At 38.4% G+C, this 24,979-nt stretch overlaps 1 protein-coding gene across 3 annotated transcripts in view; it reads right to left on the bottom strand.

The window, feature by feature from the left end:
- Positions 1-4,562: 4,562 nt before the first annotated feature.
- Positions 4,563-24,979, bottom strand: part of TGFB2 (transforming growth factor beta 2) — a 97,722-nt gene continuing 77,305 nt past the window's right edge. For 2 of the 3 annotated variants that reach the window (XM_017870018.1, XM_017870017.1), the window contains 5 exons: positions 15,328-15,460; positions 15,094-15,204; positions 13,392-13,569; positions 11,727-11,880; positions 4,563-7,990 (listed from right to left, as the gene is read on the bottom strand). In XM_017870018.1, coding sequence (XP_017725507.1) covers positions 7,832-7,990; positions 11,727-11,880; positions 13,392-13,569; positions 15,094-15,204; positions 15,328-15,460 — 735 coding nt within the window. In that variant the 3' untranslated portion in view covers positions 4,563-7,831. The remainder of the gene's footprint in view (positions 7,991-11,726; positions 11,881-13,391; positions 13,570-15,093; positions 15,205-15,327; positions 15,461-24,979) is intronic. The other variant, XR_001885089.1, reaches the window with a different exon arrangement.

Genomic DNA, 24,979 nt, shown 5'->3' on the forward strand with positions numbered 1-24,979 from the left:
TTTCTGTGATTGTACCAATGAACAGGAAGCAAGCATCTATTCATTAATTCAACAAATAATTATTGAACATATTCTATATGTCAGATTTTGTTTTAGATTTTAGGTTCTAGGTTTACCAAATAAACAAAACAGGACTTTACAGGTCAACCAATCCAATGCTTTTGTCTTATTGACAAAGAAAGCACTGAGAAAGTTAGGTGATTTTAATGAGTTCCACAGTATGTTAGTAGCAGAGTTGGAGCTATAGTCCCATCCATGCCCTTTTTCAATTTAGCAAACATTTGTCAAATTGCCATAAGCTCAATTGTGTACTAGAGGCTGGAAATAGGATAAATAAGGAGTTGTATTAGTTTGTTCTCACACTGCTATGAAGAAATACCTGAGACTTGGTAATTTATAAAGGAAAAAAAGTTTAATTGGCACAGTTTCATATCGCTGGGGAGGCCTCAGAAAACGTACAATCATAGTGGAAGGCACCTCTTCACAGGGCAGCAGGAGAGAAAATGAGTGCCAGTAGGGGAAATGCCAGACGCTTATAAACAACTGGATCTCGTGAGAACTCTCACTCTCATGAGAACAACATGGGGAATATCGCCCACATGATTTAGTTACCTCACATGGTGTCCTTCCAACAACACATGGGGATTATGGGATTATAATTCAAGATGAGATTTGGATGGGAACACAGAGCCAAATCGTATCAGGAATGGTCTCAAATAAGAAGCATAGGACTGGGAACACTCAGTGATTTTAGGGAGGCCCCTGGGAGTGGGGTCCGACAATTTCAGAAATCCAGCACAACAGGGCAGATACTGAGAACAAGGAGAGACTTTTTCCCGCCACATCACTTCTGCAAATAGCACTTTGGCTTTTAAAGACTCCTATTGAAAGACAACGGCACAATGAGAGTCCTTGACTGAATCTTTTGCTTGAAGTTAAGCCCAGTTGACCAATTTGTTCTGTTTTTATCTCTACATTTGTTTATTGCTGTGATGGTATACACAGGACATCAAACTTGACTAAATGTGTGGCACACATAATGTCAGTGCTCAGGGTCCCCAACTCCCTTTCTGGCTCAACTCCATTTGTCCCTCCGGCCTTTCCACTTCTATCTTGCCTTGAGTTATTCAATGGTGGTCTCACTATTCCGGGTCCCAGATGGAGATTAAATCAAAATCTATTCTAGCATGTTTCGGTTGAAATTGTTTCCTGTGCTGCCCCATTGAGGATATTCATATTTAAAACTGTATATATGAATGTATGTATATTCTTGTGGAAAAATCCTACAAGAATAATTCCTCATGGAAAACTCTCAGAGCTTGTAACAAAGGGGTAATATTCAGGGGGTTGCTGGACTTCCTTGGAACTCCTTGGTGCCTCTCCCACCAGTTTCTTCTGAAATTTCAACTTTCAGAAATTTGAGTGGAGCCAGTGATTTCTTGGAAGGCCAGGTTATGGACAAGGGGAAGATGTGCACACACGGTGATGTGAAATTTGATACTTTACTAAATGAACAACTGCCACTTGATTTAACATTCTCCCAGTTTTCTGTAGAGTTTAATTTGGTTCAAATGAAGAAATTAGTGTTACACCCATGCTTGAGGACAAGCCAAACTGCATGACTTCACATCGCTTTTAGAGCAGTATTGAATTACATAACTTCTTAGCTTGTTTGCTCCCAGCAGCCTGAGATTCAGGATTTTCAGAATTGAGATTTGGGCCTGAGGAGAGGGTTTCCAACTCCAGGGCTGGCCAGACCTTGGTGATGTCACCTGAGGAACACATCTGTGTTCTTTCAGTTGGGTTGGCATCTATAGGAGAGAAAATCCCATGTTGGAGGGAAAGCCTAAGAGATTATATTGGGCCTCTTTCCTTACCACTAATTTTTTGTGTTTCTGTTTAATTATGTCTGTTCTCTTAGGCTGAATGATTTTCCTAGTTCTGATCACACAGCACAAAGTCTCTCTCAGTACATTCTGTTCCTTTTACAAGGTCTCTGCCCAATTACAGGAACACACTCATCTCTTCTCCAAACAACCATTACTTGCTGAAATAAAGAAACTAACTACAAAGTATTTCAGGGAAATAAAGACTCAATCAGAGAAAAACCTAAAGCAACACTTTCATTTAGAAAAGCCAATTAAAAAGCATGACATTTGCAATGTTAAGTAAAATTATTTGTATATATTGATATAATTACCTAATATTTATATTATTTCTCTAATCTCATCAGATCTAGTTATTATGCTCCAAAAGAGGCATAAAAATAACATTTCCTCTACTATCTCTGACCTGACCTGGCATGTTAGTAAAATCAGGGTCCTAGTTTTCTTTGTTCAGCACAGAGGATGTGGTTGCAGAGACAAAGGAAGGACTAGAGAATAGAGTGATGATTTAGTAGATTAGCAAAAAGAGATGCAATCTAGTTTTTGCTAGAATTACAAGGTAATAGTCTTTGATAGAACAAAGGCATGTATTAGCTAAAGTTCAGAGACAGGTTTGCCATGATGTGCTTGAATTCCTAGTCTTTTGCTTTTATGGGCCCTTTCTAAGACTTTGAATCTAATTTTGTATTTGAAATTTTGCTTCATATTTTTTAAAGCAATCCCTCTCCCACACACATTATATGTGTTTCAGGGAGTTTACAAAGCATAGGTCTATCCATAGTCTAAGGCTTAAGTCTAAGCAAAAGGAGCACAGCTCAGCTTATTCCCAGATAGAAAAGTAATGTCATCTCAAGACTAGTGACTACAAGGAACAGTGAGTTTTGGCTTTTCTTTTATTCTCCCCTAAAAATGGTAGAAAATGTTGTCACAGGTACATTAATGAAGATTTCTAAGGGCTGAAATCATTTCATACAACAGCCCATCTTGCTTAGGAGTAGGTTGTGCTGTTCCACTTAGTGGTGCTTTGCTTGTACATAACCATCAGTTTCATCAAGGACTTTGCCAGTGGGGCTTAGGTAATATTTGTACTTTCATTACCACATTTTTCAGTCAGCACCACCTTTTATGTTGAATTCTATAGAATGTGAATATTCAACAAATTTTGACCTACAAAAACTGCATTTTCATAAGGTATGACCTAATATAGTTCAATCATATGTAAATTACAAAAACAAAGACTGGTAATATTATAGATAATGGGAATCATGTAGTCATTGTTTGTAAACAGAGCTGCTTTCAAATTCTTCGCCAGAGGTGTCTACTAGAAACACAAGAATACAAGACGCAAATGTGAGCCACATATGTAATTTTAAATTTCTGGTAACTGTATCAAATAAGTGAAAAAAAAAAACAGGTAAAACTAATAATATACTTTATTTAATCCCACATATTCAAAACAGTATTATTTAGACATGTAATCAATATAGAAATCAATATAAAAATACAAAAAAATTACATTCTTTTTTGTACTAAGTCTTCAAAATGTGGTGTATATTTTACACATCTGTCATATCTCAATTCACATTAGCTATGTTTCAATTGCTCGATGGCCACATGTGGCTAGTGGCTAATATAACAGACAATGAAGTTCCGGACCCTTCACTAACAAACTGAGTGGTCTTGGACAAGTAATTTAAGCATTCTGAGTCTGCTCACTTCCCTTTAAAATGGAGTCATATTTTTTTAAAAAACTACATCCTAGGATTAAATATGAGATTAAATAAATTAAAAGAGAGCAGTGTCTGGTAGATACTTAGAATACTATAGCTATCAATACTGCATTATCATGTTAGGGAGTGGGTCATCAAACTAGCCACTGTTCTCTTTTACTTTGAATTTTAGTTGGTGGACTTCAGCAAAGCTTAAAATGAACATTTTCCCTGTAAATAACTTCTGTCAGTCCTGTAACCAAAAGGTTAACATATAGAGTTATAGAATATTCTCAGGAATTACTGATGTCCTGATCAATTTATGAGATAAGGGTCTGGAGATTTTACACATTTAGTATCAAGGTGGAGAAATATGAGCCCAGGTTATAGTCTGGAGGTTAAAAGTTCATTACAAGATTGCCAAGAAACCAAAAACAGAACAGGCTTGGAAATATTGTCAGCCTGCCTGCCATTTACTCAGCCAATTACAGAAAAAACACTAAGCAAGGAAGCTTTTCGCGTGTCCATTCACTTAACAACGACAAGGGCACTAAAACACACTGACAAAATGCTATAGATCAAGTATTCTCATCTTCATTTTAAAGCTAAATAGAGGCCCAGAGTTGCTGACAAATTTGCCAAAGTTTGTAAGGCTGTTAGGTGGCTCTTTTCATCTCTCTGATTCTATGATACCCTCTATTCTTACTCATCAATTAAATATAATGTTGCAGTGATAGGTCTGGGACTAGCCAGGCTGCACAGAAGCATGAATGAATGAGTTGGGTGACAAACTTCCTCTCTCTATGAGTTTACTATGAAAGATCAAACACAGATGAGATTGCAGACAAGGGAACCATTTTCTCTTCTCCCTCAATACTCGAATTGATGGTTTGTTTCTAGATGGTGTTTAGACAACATAACAGGCACACACTAGTTCTTTCACTAGACAAAAAGCAAGACAACCAGATTGAGTCACAATTACTATTTTTATTAGTCCTGTTTATTAAGAGATTGGCAACTCATTTGAGGAGTCTGGTCTTGTAGGTAACAGCCAAAAAACTTGGAGGAAATAGGGTGGGATTTTTTGTTTGTGGTGCAGTGGTACCAGTGAAACTGACAGGCGAGTAGCTGATCCCAAACAACCAACCCCAAAGAGCACGTGGCTCTTGTTATATCTGGCTGGCTCAGCAACTATCCAAGTTATGGGGCTACAGGGGATACTGTCTAGACCAGTTCTTTTGGCCCTGGCGTTGGCAGAACATAGAACCAGAAAGCCAAAGCATGGTGCAAACATCTCTCTGCATTTTTTCTGGTCAGCAGTCAAGCTGGATGGAAACTAAATCTCAAACAATTACCAAATACCAATAAATAAAGGAATAAAAAGACTGCACAGGGATTTCTTCCATCCTTGATGAATATGGCCATCTTGTGCTTTAAAGCATGACTTCTGAAGTGACTATCCTTAAGAGAGAAAGCAGAGGGCAATGTGAAAGGTGGTATGACTTTTCCAGCTTGAGATAGTCTTACTGCATCACAGGTGTTTTCTAGACTTGATGATGGTACTGATAGGAAAAAGACATCCATGTATCATTGAAATAATTTATTTACCACTAGAGCACCACAAAAACAGACATACATCGTGTTAAAATACAGCGTAATTGGTCATCAAAATACAAAACAGCTAATCTTATATTCCATTTTTTAACCATGCCAACGATCAAATTGTACTGCTGATTAACACAAAAATAATTGCTGCCCGCTTGCATACTAGCACTTCCCCCCTTCCTTCCCACCTCCACCCCCCTCCCATGGCAATATTTACTTATGGGAAATAAAGACCTTATAGAACCCCCAAAATTAAAAAAAAAAAAAGATTCAAGAGATCTTAAAATAGAGCATTTAAAATATTATCAGTGCATTCATGAGGAAAGACAAAATAATACAAAACAAAATGTCATCCTATCTGAGAGGAAAATACCTGCAGAAATAAAAGTGATTTACACCTAATTAATAGAAAAGTGGAAGACAAAAAAAATAATCAACACACACTCAAATCCGGGATTGGGCTACATCCAACACAAGGGCTGTTTACTATTATGGCATCTCATCTCTTGCTTTTCCAGTTTTCAAACTTGCAAATCCAATTCTTTACTTTAATTAATGGTCAGGAAATTCCAAAAAAGAAGTAGACCATATCAAACAATTTCACTTTGGGGAATCCAAAGCCTCCTTATGCTGTTCTTTAGGTGAAACTGCAAATATTCCATTGCTTTACCTATTCATTTTTATTGTAAAGCTAAATAAGTGACAAGTGACAAACTGACATATTCTATAAACCCCAACATGAGGATACCTCTTCTGCAATGGTGTGGCAAATTATTTATTAAAGCGAGGTAAACTTTAGCCTCAGATATAGATAAGTCTCACTCAGAGGAAAGAAAGAATTTTTTGATCATAGGAAAAATTGGCTTGTGCCTTTTCACCTTCAAAGAACATTTATAAAAACCTTAACTTCAGTGAAATACACAAAATGACTTATGCTAACCTGGACTTTTTTCCCCGTTTGAAAAGTCGACTAAAATGTGTATCTTTCCATTTCCCCCTGAATATTAAAAGCCTGACTAAAGAAAAAGAGGTTTCCTATGAAGTGTCCACTTTGTAATAACAATAGGATTTTATGAAAATATTGATTAAACCAAGGTAGAGAAACTTTTCTTAACGAAATCAAGATTCTGAATTTCAGTTAGAACCTTAAATCCTTGCTAAAACTAAAACATTTTACCTCAATTTTCTATGTATCTGTAACATTCCTCCTTTTCCTAACATAAAAGTTTGTTAATGTCTGACTTGGTTAGTAATGATGCTTGGAAGATGAAGGAAGACCACTGAACTTGAATCCATCTTTTTTGTAAAATAAAAAAAAAGGACAAGTAGATCCAGGTAGCTTATGTCATAATAATGAACAAAACACAAAGCACAAGTAGGGCAAATGTTATAAAAAATGCATCTGTAGTGCAAGTCAAAATATAGGGGCTTTACTCAAAAGTACTGGCCAGCTAAAAGAAACATACATTTGTGAGTGATCATTAAAAAGAGCCCAAATTTAAGTCAATCTAAATCGTAGTTGACATTATTACAGAATATAAAAAATATGGTAAAAATTTACACATTACACATAAAGTAGTTAATGTTTTGATTTAATAGTTTGCAAAAGAGATCCGCAGATGTGTTTTCAATTATGCTGGCTTCTATATCCATCTATTTTAATAATATAGGTATGGTTACATATACCAAAACAAAGGAAAAAACCTATAGCATAGCTATACAGCAATATTTTAAGGTCTGAAGTTTGACCAGTACATGTCAAAACATTTCAACATTTCACTGGTTTACTAAACTGACAAAGAACCATTTACAATTAAAAAGAAAAAAAAAAATCTTACAGACTTATTCTGACTGAAAGTTTCTTTTATTAACAGGCTTTTTAGTTTTTGGACCTTACAAGAAGCTTCCTTAGGCAGCTGGTACATAACATGTGTTTTCAGGGTCTTTATCTTAATGCAGACTTTCTCGGTCATATAATAACTCACTTGGGTTTTCATCCCATTAATATGACCTCTTTTTTTCTGGCTCGTTTGAGTTCAAGTTCCTTAAGCCATCCATGAGTTTCTGGCAAAGTATTTGGTCTCCACTTTATACACCTGTTTTATTTTCCAAGGGCAATGAAACGTTCATTATATAGTAACACACAATAAATAACTCACTGTTAACTCTAAGAGTAAGAATGGGAAGGGTGCCTATTGCATAGCAATACAGAAAAATCAAGTGAGGCGTGGGATAGGAACGGTACGTACAGCAACTCCACTTAATGGGATTTTCCTGTTTTTTTTTTTTTCTTTTTGTTGTTGTTGTTGTCGTTGTTCACATAATTAACACTAATAAATTCTTCCAGTGTTTATTTTTTCTTTAAAAAAAATTTGCTTCTTGTCTCTCTCACTTACAAAGTAGGTGAAATGTAGAATAAGGCCTTCAACTTTTTTTGTGTCAGATGCCAGTTTTAACAAACAGAACACAAAATTCCTAAGTGTCTGAACTAGTACCGCCTTTTCAAAACTTTTTTTAACACTGACGAACCAAGGCTCTCTTACGTTTTCTTGTTACAAGCATCATCATTGTCGTCGTCATCATCATTATCATCATCATTGTAATTTTGGTCTTGCCACTTTTCCAAGAAGTTTAGCTGCATTTGCAAGACTTTACAATCATATTAGAAAGCTGTTCAATCTTGGGTGTTTTGCCAATGTAGTAGAGAATGGTTAGAGGTTCTAAATCTTGGGACACGCAGCAAGGAGAAGCAGATGCTTCTGGATTTATGGTATTATATAAGCTCAGGACCTGAAAGGACACAGGAGAGGAGAGATATCATAGGGAAAGATGGAAAATGAACACAATTAGTTTTTAAAAAACAATTCTGCATTGTTATCAGTCACAGCACTGAGTAGGTAATTTGAATTATTTTCTGTCGTTAATTTCCTAAATTACAGTCAAACTGGTATGTGACCTTCGCAATCATCAAAGTAATTATTTTCCCACACAGAACTCGTTTTTTACACATCTTAAGCAAATGATTCTATAAGAGTCAGATTGGAAAAAACTGCTCATTCAACAGATTTTCCCAGTTTTTCCAATAAGTCTTTCCTCTGATCAGTGCTTGGCTGCACATACTTCCTAGGTCTCCACAAAACTTGATCCTTGTAGCATTTGGTCTTTATTCTACACTACTCTGTAAATGAAGTTGTTTCTTGAGTATACGTTTCAATTCCATCTAGATTAAGAGCTCACTTCAGGTCAGGAACTCTATAGACTCTGCTTTTATCTTATAGCCCCAGTAAGTCTTCTCTGGACAAAATGAGATTCATGTACTAAGTGAAGAAATGAATACATGAATAAGTAGAAGAATAAAAAGTTTTATCAAAGCTCTCATAAGAGCTTTAATCTACCCTTGGGTAGAGAAAAAGACACCTGTAAGCAACGTGAAATCTTTCTACAGACCGGGCACAGTGGCTCACACCTGTAATCCCAACACTTTGAAGAATCACTTGAGTCTAGGAGTTCAGGACTAGCTTGGACAACACACTTAGACCTTGTTTCTTTAAATAAGTAAATAAGGAAGGAAGGAAATGAAATCTTTCTATGTTAAGTGTCTCCTCAGGCCAATTTAAGGCATCCTCAATTTTCATTAAAAAAAAAAAGTCTCTTTATTTACCATTGCTTCATAGACACAAGGATGCTAGAAATGACATAAAAGCGATCTCTAAGATCTCCTATGAGAAAGAATTATTCACTTTCTTACATTTTGCTTAAAACGATCATAATCATAATCACAATCATAATCAACCCTCCATTAACTTTCTATGTGGTAAATAGTAGTTGCTGAGTTGGAGGAGTTAACGGCAAGTCCGAAAACAGGATGAAGAGACGGTTCTATAATTAGACTTATACCTTTAACTCCATTCTGTATCAGAGGGGTGTGCGACTTTTACTAATGGAAGTATGTAGGTTCCCCACTGATGATACAGAGACATTTCCAAGGATGCCATTAATGTGTTAGTCAAACAGCAAGTGACCTTTTCCTCGAGATTCACTGCAATTTTTTCAGCCTAAGACAGAAGATCTGTTCAGCACAGCAACACTGACTACTTTATTAAGCTACCTCTGGCTTCTTGGGTAACTGTCCAAACCACATATTTGTGACCATGACAGTTATTCTTCCTCTCTCCTTGAAAAACAAGCGTGGTCTCAGCCTTCACACACTCCCTCTGTGTATCAGAGAGGAGAATTATGTTTCTACTTGGCAACAGGGCCTTGCCCACATTACAGCTACTGCTGCCGCAGCCCAGAGGAGGCAGCCTGGCCAGAGAGCTCAGACAAAGGGACAGGCATGAGCAAGCTTCCCTCACATGGCCAAGCACACGGTCGCCCCCGAGTGCCAAAGTCTACAGGGGAGTTGGGAAAACAGCTGAAGGAAGGGGAGCCATATTTGTCAATTTAAATTCCAGCATATGCAGTCATTTATAAATAAATATACTTTATGCTCCATGAACACATGATTTTCATATGAACTAAAGAGGAATTTTATAATACAGATTGTCTAAAATAATTGATAACCCCCAAACTCATGAATTCAGCTGAATGTAGTATGTGATCTTTCTGGCAACTGATCCATTTTCCTACCCTGCAGTGAAGGCAATTTTTCTAATGCCTCTTTAATAGGGAGATTTACAGAGGCATAAAGAGGAGAATAGAAACCCTAACGTTTAACCATATTTTAGGAATTAAACCCAGTAAGACAGGGCAAATGGAAGCCTGGTTATAAAACAAGGAGGCCTATGTGCCAAGCCTTGGTTTGTCACTAATTTTCTCTTTGGTCTTGGGTATCATCTAGACTACATGATCTAGACCTCAATTTCTTTTCTTTTTTCTTTTCTTTCTTTTTTTTTTTTTTTGAGATGGGGTCTCACTCTGTCACCCAAGCTGGAGTGCAGTGGCACGATCTCGGCTCACTGCAACCTCTGCCTCCCGGGTTCAAGCAATTCTCTGCCTAAATCTCCCAAGTAGCTGGGATTGCAGGCGCCTGCCACCATGCCTGGCTAATTTTTTTGTATTTTTAGGAGAGATGGGGTTTCACCATCTTGACCAGGCTGGTCTTGAACTCCTGACCTCGTGATCCACCTGTCTCGGCCTCCCAAAGTGCTGGGATTGCAGGCATGAGTCACTGTGCCTGGCCCCTAATTTCTTTAAGAAAATGAAAGAGTTGGATAAGATGTCCTTTCTATCTCTAAAATCCTGATGAGCCATCAGGAGGAAGCATGTGAACAAATATCATTATTACATAGAAAAACTCTTCTCTAATCTTGCTGGAAACCCATACCATCCAATCTGGGAATTACCTTCTGAATTAACTCTATCTTCACTGAAACAACTTGATAAAATACTCAGATTCTCATTTACTTTGTGTTACATTTTAAAAAAGTAGAGAAACTAATTTCAAGTCATTTTTACATATATTATCTTTTGTACTTCATATCAACTCTTGCATTTGGCATTATTATTTTAAAGATGACTTTTAATACAGACATTCCTTCTTACTGACAAGAAACTGAGGTTTAGAGATGTTAAACTACATTCTGACTGTCATACATTAGTAAATTGCTAGTGTATTTACTAATAATCAACACTCACTGGCATTAACTGAAATGCCCAGTGTTCTTTCTAATATAACAGTCCCTGATGACAGCAGATTTTTTTTTAGACAGAGACCTGGGTCCTGTCACACTTTATCTATAAATGATACTATGTGACATATTGATTCTAAAAAGGGTGTGCTTTTTTTTGGCTATTTATGCTTATAGCTGTTAAAAATATAAAACTCATGGAGGCAGACAGTAGAATGATGGTTACCAGAGGCTGGGAACAGGGTAAGAGTGAAGAGAAGTTGATTAATAGATACCAAAATACAGTTAGATAGAAGGAACAAATTCTAATGTTTTGTAGCACAGTAGGGTTACTATAGTTAATGGTAATTTATTGTATATTTTTAAATAACTAGAAGAGATGATCTGGAATGTTCCCCAAATGAGGAAATGATAAATTTTTGAGGTGATGGATATCCTAATTATCCCGATTTCATCATTACACATTGTATACATGTATCAAAATATCACATGTACCTCATTAATATATGCAAATATGTATGAATAAAAATTACTTTTGAAAAAAGAATATAAAATAAAGAAAAAATTAAACAAAACTTCCCTCCAGTTGTTTATAACTGGGCAGGTGAGACCTGTGGTCTGAAACTGATCAGTGTCACTTTCTGATTTCATCTGCAGCCTACATTCTTCCTCCTCATCTATTAGGGGAGTGCGAAAGTAATCGCGGTTTTTGCCATTGAAAGTAATGGCAAAAACCGCGATTACTTTTGCACCAACCTAATAAAAGAATTTCTCCAGTACCCATACATGTGTGATGGTAAAAGGGCACCAAGTTAATTACAACTCATTTGGAAATACTATCAGTAGGTGCACATGGTAACCCAAGAACAGAGACAACAAGTAAGCTGAACACTCACCCTGCTGTGCTGAGTGTCTGAACTCCATAAATACGGGCATGCTCCAGCACAGAAGTTGGCATTGTACCCTTTGGGTTCGTGTATCCATTTCCACCCTAGATCCCTCTTGAAATCAATGTAAAGTGGACGTAGGCAGCAATTATCCTGCACATTTCTGTTAAAAAAAAAAAAAAAAAAAAGCAATGGAGATTTTAAAGCTGATTCACCACCCTCACTCTACCACCACCTCACCCCAAACCAGAAAAATGACTCATTCATTTATTCAACAAACATCTAATGAGCAAATACCATGGGCCAGGTGTTTTTTGTTTGTTTGTTTGTTTGAGACAGAGTCTCGCTCTGTCGCCCAGGCTAGACTGCAATGGCATGATCGCAGCTCATTGCAACCTCCGCCTCCCGGGTTCACGCCATTCTCCTGCCTCAGCCTCCCAAGTAGCTGGGACTACAGATGCCCGCCACCACGCCCGGCTGATTTTTCATATTTTTCGTAGAGACAGGGTTTCACTGTGTTAGTCAGGATGATCTCGATCTCCTGACCTCGTGATCCGCCCACCTCAGCCTCTCAAAGTGCTGGGATTACAGACGTGAGCCACCGTGCCCGGCCCATGGGCCAGGTTTAAATGGCTTTATTGTAATCTTAAGTGACTTTCATGATACGGTGTTGTGTGTGGTGATCTGCTGGACTACTTGCCCTTATGAGTTCTATACCCTGACTTCCTTGTCTGTGACCTGGAAAATCATACCTTTACCTTCAAGTGACCAGATATAATCAGGGAGTGGCTGGGCATGATGAAGCCCTTTCCAATCAACACTGGGCAGTTCTGCCATCCAGCCTCTATTGCCCTTTCAAATACAAAATGAAAGGAGTACAACAGCAATTTTCAAAGAACCGTCTAAGGCATTTTCCTTTGAGAATCGATCCTTTATTTCACCACATGTTCCCCAATCTAGGAATGAACCAGAGATCAAGAAACATGGAGTCTTGCTGAGGGCAACCACTGGATCTGGCAACCAAAAAGTGCCACTTTACTCCTGGCATCTGACATTTTGAGCCCTTCATCAGTGAGGACCCTTCCCTGTCCTGTACCTCTCAAAATAAGGAAAGAGCCCTCCTCTTATGGAGACCACATAAGAACATTCACATTCTCCCTCCATGCACTCATGTGGGAATGGGAAATAAATTCTTCTTGCTTCTCTCATATGCTGTTGCTAAAGGTGTGACACATGGCATTCTTCAGCTGTCTCATCTCTGTTACTATGACAGAAGTGTGACTATGAGCACTCGAACTTGGTGAGGGTGAAGGCATCATACAGATGGTGGGTTTTCCTTGATTAAGAAGTTGACATCACGCACCTCCAATAAGCTTTTATTTGTTCTGAGTGGCAGAGAGCTTTTTTTCTTCTTCAGTGCCAAAGAACTTCAGAGGAATGTTGGGGAAAAAATTCAGGGGGCTAGTTTTCTCCCTTCACATTTGGTTCACTGCTAAAGACCTGATGAATATAAGCCTCTGGGAAGAATGGTGGTATGAGATACAGGAGCTGTACTGCACTCTATCTGGCCTTAGCAATGAGTTCCACTCGGGTCAATACACGGTAGAAGAAAGGGCAAAGGCAGTGTAAGAGTTAACAGATGCAATTACTTGATTTTATTTTTATTTCCTTTACCTAAAGCAATAGGCCGCATCCAAAGCACGCTTCTTCCGCCGGTTGGTCTGTTGTGACTCAAGTCTGTAGGAGGGCAATAACATTAGCAGGAGATGTGGGGTCTTCCCACTGTTTTTTTTCCTAGTGGACTTTATAGTTTTCTGATCACCACTGGTATATGTGGAGGTGCCATCAATACCTTGAAAAAATGCATTTGGGTAATAAACATTTAGCTTCACCTTCATCAAATATAATCAGCCATATTTTTTTCCTTTGTATATTGTCACAAATAGCAGTGATGACCACCAAAGCAGCATCAGCTGGCAACAGTCATTCCCCATGGAAATAGATATGGCACAACAGGACTTCGACTAACCCACGTGACAATTAACACTTCTAAATGGAGCTCTTGTCAGAAGGCAGTTCAGTGTCAAAGCCAGGGCTGTTGGTTATGAAAGTCACTACAGAAGCAGTCTTTGACCTATAGTCCAAGGGCAATCTAGGCAGTTTATTTTAGTCAATCCTCAGTTTAGGCAGTGTTCAAGTCCTCAACAACTGAACACATGGCAATAGAACATGCCTTGTCACCCGCTGGTTAACACTCTTCCTAAGACTACTAAACTCAAAAGACTTTCCTAATGAACATAAACTGAGACTTAACTGAATTGGAGTGAATTAGGTTCAAGTGAAACAGAAGTCACCCTTACCTAATGCTATTTTGGGAAGCTGTGAAGAAAGGGCTTTTTCATTTATTTTATGGCATCCTCAACACTTTCCTGATTCCATCTAAGATTTAGAAACATGAGCTCCCCAAAGCATGCTCAAGAGACTGCCAGTTTAAGCATTTAATCTCCACACTCCAGAGAATCATGACTAGGTTAGAGACTGAAATAAATCTCTAGACCTCTGGGAGTATTTTTCCATGAGCGAGCACTGCTGTAGTCTTCTAAAAGTGGATGGAGGTCCTGGGTGATGTTAGGACGGCAGGGAAATCAATTCTCTGGCCTGGCATCGTGGGCAGACGCTGCATTGGCACATGGGCACAGATTTCCTCTCACCTCTCATCATCCAACAACTCATCATCTAATACATGAAGTGACTTGAACCCTTGGTATCTCCTCACTCTCCATGACTTTTGTCCAACTTACTTAAAGGTGAGCATGGGGAAAGCCAAAACCTTTTTATGTGTTTATAAACTAATATAAAATTCTAATAAGGAACCCATTTGAAATATTGGGTATGGGCTAGAAAAGGTGGAATATTCTTATACATGGAAGGTTAGTTATGGGAGCTGTAGCATGAGGAGACTCCTTTCTTCTGTGAAATATGGTTGTCAGTTCCTGACATTTGGCTTGGGGGATTATCATTGAATTTTCTTAAATACATTCTATCTTTCTCTATAATATCAGTAGAGATGGAAAGTTGATTTGCTACAATGAAGAACAAAGGTCTTAACTTACTACCAGAGGGTTAATGAGTTAATAATCAGTTATTATTGACCAAGTCATCACTGGGCATTCAGAATTATAAGCAGGGAACCTATCCCGTTCTTCCAATCCTTTTTCCCTTCACATAGGTATATCCAACCATATCGTTGTCCAAATGAATGAAATTCCCCAGGCCTCACCAGTCTCATTTTCACATGCAAACTGATTTTATCCCCCATGAGATTATCAATATAGACCCTTCCCTCCCCCACCTCATATGACCAAGTTTCGGTTACCTGCAAATCTTGCTTCTAGTTCTTCGCTTTTATTTGGGATGATGTAATTATTAGATGGTACAAAAGTGCAGCAGGGACAATGTAAGCTTATTTTAAATCCCAGGTTCCTGTCTGGAAAACATTAAGTCAAGGAGGTCATTTTTATGTGTGTCTATACCCTTAAATCTGCAATCAATTTAAAGTAACTTAGGGATACCAAACATCTTGGGAGGAAAAGAGAGAGTGGCCTGTAACCTTTATGGTGAAGCCATTCATGAACAGCATCAGTTACATCGAAGGAAAGCCATTCGCCTTCTGCTCTTGTTTTCACAACTTTGCTGTCAATGTAGCGCTGGGTTGGAGATGTTAAGTCTTTGGACTTGAGAATCTAGAGGGAAAAAGAGCAAGAGAAAAGGCTGAGTTGGCATTCTGACAGCATGACTAAACCAAAACTATTAACAGTGTTCTAATTCATTATCTAAATTTAGCTCTACTATAGTATAGCCATGTATTGTCATCTCAATAGCATGGTCACATGCATAAAAACATAACACCAGGCTATTTGCCATGAAAAATAGAGCTTCTAAATCAGCTGCATGTTATGATAAAGGTGACAGGAACCATAAAGCCAAGTGTCTTAAAGAAAGTGACAGTAATTATTTTACTTTGCTGACATAAGCTTTGCAAGGTTTCAGCCATAAATTCTATGCTATTAAGTTAATGGTTTTCTTGTTCTGCTTCCCTACTTATTTAATTTGGGGAGTTGGGGTACAGGAAGGGACAAGAGGAGAAGTCCAGTTCAGAGGACCCAGACTCACTCTCAAAGGCCCTGAATTATAAATCTCTTTCTAATAAAGAAAGAACGGTCTTAACCTTGGTTTCCGGATCCGTTGCCATTAAAATATGTGTCATGCCTCAGCTTTTGAGGTAAGTCCCTGGCTGGGATGTTTTACTCTTAATGTGACTTGTTATGATTTATAAAGATATTCCATCTCCTGTAGACTCAGAATGAATCTAAGCAGAAGTTGTTTAGTATTCTGCATAGATGAATGTCTAAAAGCAAATCAGCCTAAACACTGAGACTTTAGAAAAATGTATTTATCTCAGGCTGGGTGAGGTGGCTCACTGTAATCCCAGCACTTTAGGAGGCTGAGTTGGATGGATCAGTCGAGGTCAGGAGTTCAAGACCAGCCTGGCTAACATGATAAAACCCTGTCTCTACTAAACACAAAAATCAGCAAGGCATGGTGGTGGGTGCCTGTAATCCCAGCTACTCGGGAGGCTTAGGCAGAAGAATCACTTGAACCCAGGAGATGGAGGTTGCAGTGAGCTGATGAGCTGAGGTGGGCACCACTGTGCTCCAGCTGGGGAAAGTGATGATTCCCTCTCAAAAAAAAAAAAAAAAAAAAAAAAAAAAAAAAAAAGCAAGAAAAAGAAAAGAAAAAGTGGTTTTTTTTTTTTTTTTTTTTTTTTTTTTTTTTTTTTTTTTTTTTGAGACAGAGTCTCGCTCTGTCGCCCAGGCTAGAGTGCAGTGGTGCGATCTTGGGTGACTGCAAGCTCCGCCTCCCGGGTTCACACCATCCTCCTGCCTCAGCCTCCAGAGTAGCTGAGACTACAGGCACCCATCACCACTCCTGGCTAATTTTTTGTATTTTTAGTAGAGATGGGGTTTCACCGTGTTAGATAGGATGGTCTCGATCTCCTGACCTTGTGATCTGCCCGCCTAGGCCTCCCAAAGTGCTGGGATTATAGGTGTGAGCCACAGCACCTGGCCAAAGAAAAGAAAAAGTTAAAATTTTGAGAAAGGTGTATTTATCTCAAATGAGTAAAGCGCAACTGCAGTATGTTCCTAGGTTTCGACAGGAAGTGAATATTTTAGGTGGTTTTTTTTAAATTCTATTTTGAAATGATAGTGTTTTAGGAACTAAATCATGATTCTAAGTCTACTAGAGCTATAGTAAATCCCTACTGAAACCCTGTATCGTGCCTTTCCTCAGTACTTAGGGGTTCAAGCTCTCTCATTTTTGTACTACTCTTTCTGATTTTTGTACTACTCTAACTGTTTTGTGGTCATTCCATACCAACGGGCTTGGTCTCTCCAGTAAGCTCATAAAACTTCTCAGGTCAGGGATCATGTCTTCAATTTGATGTCATTTCAAACCATAATACTCAATTGAATCCATGTCTATTAAATGTTTATTTCAGTATCTAGAAGATTTATTAACTCTCCTTTAATCCTTATGAAACAAAAATGCATCATTTTCCCACTGATTTGAAAATGCACTTTCCTTCCATGTGTTTACATGATTTGTTTCAGGTACTTTGGCAACAAATGCTTCCTGAAATACTTGTCATAATGGTAGACTTTTTTTCTGGATTAAGTAAGTATAGTAAAGGAAGGAGATTCATACAATTAGACCCTTGGGTGCCCTCATGAATTTTACACAAGTCCTATTCTACAGACCTGCCCCTGTGGTCCAAAAATTCCACTAAAAGAAGAGAATGTGGAGGCAATAATGACTCTATGATAGGCAAGACATGCTCTTGGTGAATTAAAGAAAGCAGATAAACATGACTTGAGGGCTGAGCACACTACTCTCTGAGCTTGGCACACATTATTTTATTTTATTTAATTCTCAAAATATTCCTGTAGGGTAGATTAAGGAAACAAATTCAAGGACGTTAACTTGCCCAATGCCTCCCAGTGAACAAGTGTGAAGAGAGGATCCAACTCAATCCTGAGTCATTTTCCCACTTCAGTGCTGGATTTTTAAAGACCAAACAAGTTATCTAGTCAGGAAAACATTCAATGATAGAGGCAAAGATTTTTAAATAAGATTAAAATGAATGTTGGTACAAGATGAAAATATAAGATGGTGGAATGTATACACAATGAATGTTGGCAAAAAGCTATAGCTTTAAAGATACAGCTTAATAGCAATCCATCCCTTGGGAATCAAACCTTGCCTTGAGAATATTCCCAGTTGGGAAAATAAAACATCACTTATCTAATTCTGAATAAGTGGTATAATTAACCTACTATGGAATAGCAATGATAAAAACAATGGTTGAGAAGAAGTTTTCAGGCATTTTGATCTGCCTCACTGACTAAAACCTGGTAACATTCACAGAACTCATCGTTCTGTCTTTAAATTCTTCCTGTAGCTAATCTGCAACAATGCATTTTTACATAATGCTTTGCATATTTCTGTACTGCTAATTAGCACAGTGTATATCTTATTCCTATAGCTCACACTTAGACATACTACCTAGAACTGAACATTGTCACCATTGCTGAATTAATTACTTATGATATACATGTCAAATGTGTATGACATTGTATATATGTGTGTGTGTGTGTATATGTATCTATATATATGTCTAGTGTCACTAAAGACACAGAATTTTTTAAAATTATGACCATATCAACCAAATAAGCAGAAAAGACACATAATGCCAAATCTATAGAAATCTTTCACCTTACAGAAAAGGAGTACATTTAGATTATCTTGCCTGGAAAGAGTCCAAAGAGCAGCAAAGAGACTCTGAAGCTTTTTCTCTTTTAAATCTCACTAGGAGACTTATGATAAGGGCTTCCTCAACCACAGAGCACTGGTAGGCTCAGACAATGGACAACTTCATCCCCTCACTTGAGTGAAAGGTCCTCTGGATCTTTTTCACTAGCTCCAGATTCAAGAACAGGCCACATATGAAGCACCCATGAAATACAGTTAGTTAGCCACATAATTCTCAAACATAGTGGCGACTTTTGTCTGGTGGATTTGTTGTCTTGAATTTCATGGCCAAAGAGTTCTTAACCCACTTGTTGCATGTTAACTCCATTCTTCTTATCCAGTCCTTAGTGGAAACAGGAAACAGCTGCTTTCCATCACTCAGAGAATATCCCTCATATTCTTGGAGACTATGATTAAGTCCCCCTCAGCGTGCTTGCTTGCTCTCTCTAAACTAAATAAACCCAGTTCCTTTAGACTATATTTAGAGGGGTAACTTCCCAAACCTTTAATCATTTGGGTTGCTAACAAGGATGAATGATGCTATATAAAAGTATTCCTCCTACAGCTTCATGATTTTGCTTCAGAACTGTCTAGAAAACCCTCTAATCACATCGTAAAGTCTTGAATCTTAACTTGAAAGGTATCTTCTTCCTAAGAATAGGCACGACCTCACTGGCCTCTGTTTATCTCCCATTTATCACCCACACTAAATTGAACTGTAAGAGAAGAAGGCATGGAAAATCAACCTGCTGCTTACATTCAAAAGTTTATACAAGAAGTGACCGGCTCAGTCAACTTCCCATTCTATTTTAGCCTTTGCTGTCTGTCTTTCTCTGGTCTCTGAACAACAAGAGTATTGAATGTTAGCAGTTGTGGATATGTAGCTGTTAATTGTTTTTCTAGATTCGTGAGTCATTTGCTTCTAAATTTCTTCATACTTTTTTTTTTTTTTTTGAGACAAGGTCTCACTCTGTCACCCAGGTTGGAGTGCAGTGGCATGATCTGGGCTCACTGCAACCTCCGCCTCCCAGGTTCAAGTGATTCTCTTGCCTCAGACTCCAGAGTAGCTGGGACTACAGGTGTGTGCCACCCACCCCTGGCTAATTTTTGGTATTTTTAGTAGAGACAGGGTTTTGCCATGTTGCCCAGGCTGGTCTCGAGCCACCCGCCTTGGCCTCCCAAAGTGCTAGGATTACAGGCTTGAGCTACCACTCCTGGCCTCTTTATATAGCTTATCATGACTAAGATAATTTAGTTGAATAGTAGAAGCTCTCTTAACTGGCGTCCCCTTAACCGGCCAGAGTAACCAGCATTCTCCATTAATTTCATGTTTTACAATATGTATTGGCTGATGCCCAAAGCACACTGCTGATCATTGGGGAAAGTTACTCTCCAAGCACTTCCATTCTTACCAGTTGAGTTGTATGCTTAACAAATATCAATTATACACATTTCTTTTTTTCCCTAGAACGCATGAAATGATACACATTTCTAAACCTGTTTATGACACTTGGACTTGTTATTGTAATTATGCAAGTTAATTAAATGGTCTAGAAACTGATGAAATGCAGGACCAAAAGTAAAGAGAGCTGTTTCTTCTCTGAAAGTCAAGTTGACTGTCTTGGAAAGTCTTCATAAAGACAAGTTCCTGTAGGAAAGAAGTTTTTTGGAAAACAGTTTGGTAGTTCCTCAAAAAGGCAAACATTGAATTATCCCATGATCCAGAAATTCCACTCTTACATATATAGCCAAAAGAACTGAAAGCTGGCACTCAAGCAGTACTTATACATCAGTGTTCACAGTAGCATTACTCACAATAGTCAAAAGGTGAGAAAAAAAAATTGAAGTATTCATCAAGAGATGAATGCATAAACGAAACATAGTACACTCATCCACTAAGATATTTTTCAGCCATAAGAAAGAATGAAATTCAGACACATGCTACACGACATGGATTAACTTTGAGGATTATGCTAAGTGAAATAAGCTGACACAGAAGAACAAACACTGTGATTCCACTTACAAGAGGTACTATGAATAGGCAAATTCACACAGATAAAAAGCAGACTAGGCCAGGCATGGTGGCCCACGCCTGCAATCCCAGTACTTTGGGACGCCAAGGTGGGCGGATTACCTGAGGTCAGGAGTTTGAGACCAGCCTGGCCAACACGTGAAACCCCATCTCTACTAAAAAAAAAAACAAAAATTAGCTGGTTGTGGTGGCACACGCCTGTAATCCCAGATACTCAGGAGGCTGAAGCAGGAGAATTGCTTGAGCCCAGGAGGCGGAGGTTGCAGTGAGCCGAGATCGTGTCACTGCACTCCAGCCTGACCGAAAGAGCAAGACTCTGTCTCAAAATAAAAAAGAAAAACAAAAAAAAGAAGCAGAATAGAGGTTAGCAGGGGTGTAGAAGGTAATTAGAAGATATTGTTTATTGGGTACAGAGTTTCTGCTGGGGATGAAAAAAAGTTCTAGAAATGGATAGTGGTGATGGCTATACAATATTGTGAATGTACTTAATGCTGCCGACTTGTATACTTAAAAAATGGTTGAACTGTGATGTTTATATTATGTATATTTTATCACAATAATTTTTTTCAAATTTTAGGTGCAAGAGAGACAGCTATAAAAGAAATAATATGACAAAATTTAGAATAATCCTGCACTCAGGTTGCTCAGCAATTGTCCTTAAATATTTCTCTCTGCTTCAGAGAAACTAAAGATAGAAATTGTAGATGATACACTATGAATGTGATTTATACAAAAAAAAAAAAAAATGACATGGATTGGCACATCCATGTCAAAGAAAAGTCCTTGGCCTTTCATAAAAAAAAACTCAGCCTCAGCATGTGAATGTGTATGTATACATCCATATGTACACATATATATATTTGTTTTAAGTTTTAAAAAGTTAAGGTTTGCATCTCTCTCTTTCTGTTTCTCTCTCTTATGTTTTTCTAATCCCTTGCTTTAACTGATTTTTTAATCTTTAAGTGACCAACAACTGTTTCTGGCTGAATTAGAAAAGAGGGCTTCTTATGTATTGAAAATGAGATTTAGCTGTATCTGGCTTAGCTGCCACCCACAGTGATGTTTGAATGCCACCTTCATTGCATTACTGATATATACTCATTAGACATAATATGTGCGAAATACCCACATATCGCCTTCAGCAAGGCTCTAAGCTCTTCATTGAATTACCAAACTCCCTACACAAAAGCATCCATTCATTTCTCTGCCATTGGAAAGCAGCCAACCAGGGAGTGGATAAAGGTGAAACTTACTGATGTTACCCAATAGTTTCAGGGGGAAAAAACAAGTAGAAGTCTAGATGCAAAATTATAGCCAGAAGAAATTTTAACCTTAAAAAAAAAAAAAGCTGTAAAACAACTCAGGATTTGGGTTAGACACTAAGGGCAACATCTCTTACACATCTATGAGACATTGCAAAGAGTTATTAAGAAAGCATTGGGAATTCAATGTTACTTTCCATATTCATACATCAACAGACCCACAGGAGACCATGGGGCAATTCAATCAGACTTCTAATGCAAAGGGAATTTAACTATAGCGCTGTAGAGAAAAATTGACACCAGGTTCATTAGTGTGGGCCTATCTTGTTTTTAAATGCATTTAATGTTTTTAACGCTTTACATATGTTTAATCATTAAATATCTTTAAGTGTATTCAATGTTTAAATGTATTTAAATGTTTGAAATGTTTGCAGTGACTTGCAAGGAGTGATGAACAAATGATGAATCAAACATTCACTCTGCTGGCTATGAGCATGAGTCTCCCAGATCTGCCTGACCTCAAGTCATTCACTTCAGCGTTATGAAATACTAGCATTGGCAAGGCACTTGGAGGCCATCTGCTTCAATCCAATACAGTTCATTCTCTAACATCTCTTTGTCTAAAGGCCTCTCATGACCGTGAACTCACTATTTAACGAGAAAGGTCATCCCCGTTTTGGACAATCCATATTGTTGAGATTCTCCATTACCTTGGACTTAAAATTTCCATCAACTAGTCTTCCTTAACAATAGCGCCATTGCCTCATATTTGTACAACCATTGTAGTTTTTCAAATATTCGAACACTTTGCCATGTTTTTGGCCCTTCACAGAAACCCTGTGGGATGAATGTCATGGCCCTTATTATCTGCATTCTTAAAGAAACAGAAGCCCAGGCCCGGCGCCGTGGCTCACACCTGTAATCCCAGCACTTTGGGAGGCCGAGGCAGGCGGATCACGAGGTCAGGAGATCAAGACCATCCTGGCTAACACAGTGAAACCCCATCTCTACTAAAAATACAAAAAATTAGCTGGGCGTGGTGGCGGGTGTCTGTGATCCCAGCTACTCGGGAGGCTGAGGCAAGAGAATGGAGTGAACCTGGGAGGCGGAGGTTGCAGTGAGCTGAGATCGGGCCACTGCACTCCAGCCTGGGCGATAGAGCGAGACTCCGTCTCAAAAAAAAAAAAATCCTCTTAAAAACTCCAGATATAGTCTAACAGAATATGGAGATACACAGAACCTGTCAAATGTGAAGAGGGGAGTAGCTATTGCTTCCCTTGTTCTGGTCACTACTTTTAATGCAAACTATTTACTTTTGGCAGCAGCCACATCACACCATACAGTCAGAGAAATTTTTTGTAAAATAAAACCTTTGTTCTTATTCACAAACTGTTGTTAAGTCAGATTTTTCCACTCCAGATCCTTTCTGGAATGAGGTGGAACAAAGAGAAAGAAATAATGGAAAGCAAGAAGGGAGGGAGGACTGGTCTTTCTAGCCTAGTGGTCTCCAATGTTAGCCTGCTTCAGAAACATCTGGAGTGCTCATTAACACAGATTGCTAAGCCGCATCCCCAGAGCTTCTGATTTAATAGGATGAGGTGGAGGCCCAAGAATTTGCATTTCTAACAAGTTCCCAGGTGATGCAGAAGCTGCTAACCAGTGATTACTCTAAGAACCACTGCTGTAGCCTGTATTTATATAATTCATTTTTCAAACGTAAATGCAAATTACACATACATATCTGTTAATGCTGAACTCTATTATCTGACCCAAGTTTTAGCTTCTTGGAATCTCTCTGAATTTTCAGTTTGCTATTCAATGCATAAGCTACTCTTCCCAGCCACAGAGCATCAGCAACAGTGCAGCCAATGTCTTCATCACATTAGCGATAACAATGTCAAAATCATAAGGCCAAAACCAGAACCTGTTGCTGGCTTCTTAGTTACCTCCTTCCTGGTAGCCATTTCTGAAATCAACACTCTGTGGTATGTTGTATACAGCAGAAAAAAGTGGAATTTCGCTTATTGACTAAGAGTCCTGACCATCTGGGCCACCTGACAATCAATCCATTCCATTTACTCAGGGGTCCCTAAGAGTTCTCTGAAGAAGCCATGAGGGCTGTGCCAAGTGCCTTTGAAAATCATTAGCATAGTGAAAAGGTCCAGAGGCTTTGGAGTCAGACAAGCTAAACTATGGCTTACTGGATCTATAATTTTCTCATCAATGAAAAGGAATAATAAAATCCACTTTGGATGCTTGTTGAGAAAGTCAAGTGTCACAGAGTAGGAAGAGCATCAGTCACATTGTCTGGTATTCAACAGTGTGAGTTATTGTTATGATTATGCTCCTTACCTGGTCAGAAACTTTCAGAGGCTTCTAATGCCTAGTGAATAAACTCCAGATTCCTTAGTTTAGTATTGATAACACAACTGGCCACCAACTTATCATCCCAGACTTGCCTTTCATCCCTAGAAGCCTAATCTAAACAATATCTCTAAAACATGGATTATGTACTCCAAACTTTGGCTTCTGACTAGTAACCCTATCAGAATGCCTTTCTCTCCTCCAGTTTTCCCCTTAAAAAACCAAAACAAAACAAGCCTTTCCACTCTTCAAATCCAAACTTGAAGTCCAGTTTTTCAATGACATGCTTACTTTCACTCTAAACTAAAGTCAGGTCCCTTTTCCTAGTTCCCCATTCAGTGCTACAGGGTTTGCTGAGCATTTGGTCCCTTGTGCATAGTGGCTTCAAGGGTAACCCTGGATGTGTGGAAATGTCCATTTCCTCCAATAGAATATTAAGCCCATAAAAGATAGAGGGAAACATAAACTTATTTAAATCCCCACAAACCCTTATATTTTGGTTTGCTGACACTGGTAACTTAAAGAATACATATTCATTGATTAATTTTGGAGGAATCTGACTCTCTAGGTCAAAACCCTGTTATTAAAAACGAAGATTTTCTCTCAGGCAGACAGGCACAGAGAACACACTCCTGTGAGCATTTCTTGGCTTAACCACAGCAGGAACAAATGATTCTCCAACACATCATTCCCACATCCATACTCTGGAAAGATTTCATTGGCTTTGGAGGAGC

This window comes from Rhinopithecus bieti, unplaced genomic scaffold, assembly GCF_001698545.2.
Source record: "Rhinopithecus bieti isolate Rb0 unplaced genomic scaffold, ASM169854v2 scaffold_1673, whole genome shotgun sequence".
Taxonomy (NCBI): domain Eukaryota; kingdom Metazoa; phylum Chordata; class Mammalia; order Primates; family Cercopithecidae; genus Rhinopithecus; species Rhinopithecus bieti.